Genomic DNA, 4258 nt, shown 5'->3' with positions numbered 1-4258 from the left:
ATGGAGAACGGCTCGGCCAGCCCGGGAGCCGCGCTGGGCAGCGGCAACCAGAGCCTGGGCACGATGCCCCGGCAGCCCCTGGAGCTGCAGGTGGTCACCATCCTGCTGGTGCTGCTCATCTGCGGCGTGGGCATCGCGGGCAACGCCATGGTGGTGCTGGTGGTGCTACGCACCAAGCACATGGTGACCCCCACCAACTGCTACCTGGTGAGCCTGGCCGTGGCCGACCTCATCGTGCTGCTGGCGGCCGGGCTGCCCAACATCTCCGAAGTGGTGGCTTCTTGGGTGTACGGCTACGCCGGCTGCCTCTGCATCACCTACTTGCAGTACCTGGGCATCAACATCTCCGCCTGGTCCATCGCCGCCTTCACGGTGGAGCGGTACATCGCCATCTGCCACGCCATCAAGGCACAGCTCCTGTGCACCGTGTCCCGCGCCAAGCGCATCATCGCCTCGCTGTGGCTCTTCACCTCCCTTTATTGCCTCATGTGGTTCTTCCTGGTGGACACGACCCAGGTCACCTTCTCGGATGGGGCGCAGGTCATCTGTGGCTACCGGGTCTCCAGAAGCCTTTACATGCCCATTTACTTCTTGGATTTCGCTGTCTTTTATGTCATCCCACTGGGGCTGGCAACTGTCCTCTACGGCCTCATTGCCCGCATCCTCTTCGTGAGCCCGCTGCCCGGCACCCCGCAGCATTCCTTCCTGGGCTCCATGCACCAGGGCAGCTCCCTCAAGCTCTCCTGCCGGGGCAGCAGGGGCGCCCTGAGCTCCCGCAAGCAGGTAGGGGCTCCTCTGTGCTGGGCACGCCGGGCTGCAGGCAGCACTGCCAGGGGCTCAGGGCTTTGAGGGGCATTCTGGCAGGGGGCGAGGTGCCACAATACTTTCCTTCCCTTTGTGGAGGAAGTGGGGAGTGTTGGTTTGCTGCAAAGAAACCCCTCAAGCCCAGCTGGGGTCCGGCAGCACAGATGGGCTCTGCCTGCTTTGGTCGGGCTTGGTAGAGCAGGACAGGGCTTCAGCCGGGGAGAGGCAGGAGTGCAGGTACTTTGCTGGCTAATTAACTACTGATTGCCTCCCCTAGGAGGACAGGGCTGGCTCACGTTATGCTCACCTCTCAGACAGTGTCCCGTGCAGGTGAACTCAGATTTAAGGGAGCAGAGAGAAGGAAAAGCTGTCTTCCCCCGGAGCACAGCCCTGGCTGCAGGCCCCCAGTCCCTGCAGCTGGGGGAGTCACCTCGGTGTCACAGTGGTGTGTTTGCATTTCGGTGATTCCTGTGTCTCTCAGCTGCCTGCTGTCTCCCCAGTCCTTCTCCTTCCACCTCCTTCTGTCCTCATTGCTCGTCCTCCTCTGTTCACATGGACAACCACGGCCTCGTGTCCCATCTCTTTGGACAGGTCAGTATCTAGACATGGGACAGTCCCATTCTGAATAGGCAGATGCTATTTTAAGGAAAGGGCTGAACCTGGGAGTTTGGCTTGAGTGCTTGACATCACTAATTCTGTTGTGATTTCCAGATAGCCCAAAGTAGACTTCAGCCTGCCCTAAAGTCCTCACGTTTCCAGCTCAGTATCTTGTTGCCTGTCTTGCACAGGAACGTCTGTTCCCCAGGAGAGATGAGTCAGGGTCACAGAGGGGAAGCAAACAGCACAGAGAACGTGTATTTCTTCATTAACTTCTAAATCTTTCCAGTTCAGCTTTTCCTCCCTTTTTCTCTAGCACTGAAAGGTTTAAAGCAAGTGCTGGCTTCTTCCAAACCATTTGCCTGCTCTCCCATGGCCACTGGCTGCTGCCAGAGCCTTGGGCAGGGTGTTCGGCAGCGAGAGCTCTCTACTGGTCCGTGGATGTCTCCTTCTAGGGCAGCTGCTGGAGGGGCTGGGGGGGCTGTGCCTCTCCCCCTGCAGTGCTGTGCTGTGGAGTGGCACAGGGTGCTCCAGCATCATTAGGACAAGTGGCTGTTGGGGCAGGATGATGGGCATTCCAGCTCCTGGAAACATCTTGTGCTCTCTTTACTGTTACATCAGGAGTTTACTCGAGATTGTCATAACCTCCCAAAATATCTTGGCATGCAAAGACTTACCGTGAACAGCCTGACATCACAGTGCTGGCATCATAAGGAATAAAGATGGCACTAAGTTTTTAAACTGTAAAGCAGTTTTCCAGGGCTTCCAGTTGGTGGCTGTGTGTAGCTCTGGAGGTCTCTCTGACCACAGTACAGCACTGACATCAGCATTCCTCCCCTTTCCTCTCTTTATAGGGGAATTGGCTCTTCCAGACCCCATGCCCAGAGTTCCCTGGGAAGGTTCTAAAGGGGCTATCTCATAGGTGCCCAGTTTTCTCCCTTGCCTGGATGGATGGGGGAGTTCTTCTGTGGCTGTGCTCCTACACAGCCCCAGAACTTCACTGCTTTTGGGGTGTGAAGATACTGCTGTTTTTTCACCGGTGCTTCTAAAGGCACCTAAGTCCAGAGCAGGAGAACACAAGGTGTGAGCTTTGTTGTACTTACCACTTCTACAAACACCTCCAAGTCCGTATTTCATCTCCTAGAGAGGGACCACTAGAGGGAGTGGGATTCCTCAAAAAAGGATGTACAACTCAGGATGATGGTGCAGGAACAAGGAGGGAGGATACTGGCTGGGGAGAAGCATCTGTGGCTTCCCGGACAGGGACAGAGGCTGGACACAGCTTTGTGAGACACCACTTGTACATTCTCTCATATCTTTCCCAAAAGGCAGCAAACTGTGGCAGCAAACAAGCTTCACCCAGCACTCACTGTATCACTGCAAGATCTTATATTTGGAAGTGTCCTCACATTTCCATTAAACCACACACAGCAAACCCCTTCTATTTTGGCCTCAGCTTGGTAATAGTCCCAGGGAAACTTTTGTTGCCACTACCAATGACCCCCGGTTTCTACTCAGGGCATTGCAGGAAGGCATAGTTTCTTTTGATGAAGTAAAAAAGCACTCCAAGAAAAGCTGAGAGACACTAAATGTGATCTCAGTGCTTATGTCCATATTAAGAACTGGATTATTGCACAACTCCCCTTCTGACTTTTGAAACACCACTGCCTAGATATGCATGTGGCATCAGTGTTTAGTCCTACTTTCCTCCTTGGGGACATGTGTATTTTATTAGTATTTGTTGGAGGAGGATTGCCACTTACCAGAAATTGCTGTTGAAATTATTAGGATGGCTGGTGTTTCAGTGCAAAACCCCAATTTCCTGAACAAGCTTATGTTGAGTTGAGGGCACTGAGTTCTCAGCTTCTTTTTGTTCCCAATATGTTTATGTAGTACCTCCCTAGTGTGCCGAAAATTAAAGTAACCCATGGCCAGTAGCAAAGTAACCCCTGTATCAGCACAAGTAGTATAGGATTCTTGACAGTCTCCTCTGCTCCCAGGGTTGCTCTGTACCAGGAGCCTATTCCCTGGAACAATATAGGTGGTGTAGGAAGCCAGGAAACCCTAGGGAAGGAGATAAGGTATATCCCATGACAACCCTAAGACCGAGGTCTCCACCTTTAGACAAGTACTTTCCCTATTCATTTACTTTTATGTACAATTTTCAAATTTGCTTTCTGGTACAGAAATTCCCATGGTTATCCCAGCCCATTTCCAGGATGGTGAATACTTTTTCTAAAGACTTTTAAAGGATCTTCAGTAATAGATGAAAACCTAAAATTTCAGGTTTTATTTATGCAAAATGATTTCCTGATTAAAATGGTTTCAGCAAGAAATAGCTGAAATAGCTTGGGTGTTTCTTTTAAATGCTTAGAGAGAGAAGCTAGCTGTCTGTACCACTTCTCCAGGTGGGAAATTCTGCTGGAGATTTAGCACCATCTGGCTATTTCTCTTTTTGCATCTCCCTACCATCAAGGTGACCAAGATGCTGGCTGTCGTGGTGGCCCTCTTTGCCGTGCTGTGGCTGCCTTACCGCACGCTGGTGGTGGTGAACTCCTTCGTGGACCCTCCGTACCTGAACACCTGGTTCCTCCTCTTCTGCCGCCTGTGCATCTACTTGAACAGTGCCATCAACCCCATCATCTACAACCTCATGTCACAGAAGTTCAGGGCGGCCTTTAGGAAGTTATACAAGTGCCAGGAGAAGAGTGCTGAGCACCCTGCCCCGTCCACCACCGCGGTGTACTACAGCGCTGTGAAAGACTGTTCCCATGACAGCTCTGACCACAACCTCACCAAACAGGAGGATCTGAGCAGGCTCCCTGCACCTGCAAAGAAAAACAAACAAATCCTGTGA

At 52.2% G+C, this 4258-nt stretch overlaps 1 protein-coding gene across 1 annotated transcript; it reads left to right on the top strand.

Moving 5' to 3' along the window:
• On the top strand, positions 1–4258 carry LOC309579567 (thyrotropin-releasing hormone receptor-like; the record flags this gene model as incomplete). Its single annotated transcript, XM_082292972.1, has 2 exons — positions 1–783; positions 3878–4258. The coding sequence occupies 2 exons, from the start codon at positions 1–3 to the stop codon at positions 4256–4258; spliced, it is 1164 nt and encodes a 387-aa protein (XP_082149098.1).

Source organism: Coloeus monedula (genome assembly GCF_965178545.1).
Source record: "Coloeus monedula genome assembly, chromosome: 17".
Lineage (NCBI taxonomy): Eukaryota > Metazoa > Chordata > Aves > Passeriformes > Corvidae > Coloeus > Coloeus monedula.
The sequence above is the reverse complement of the archived record's forward strand: the minus strand, read 5'-3'. Positions and strand labels throughout refer to the sequence as shown.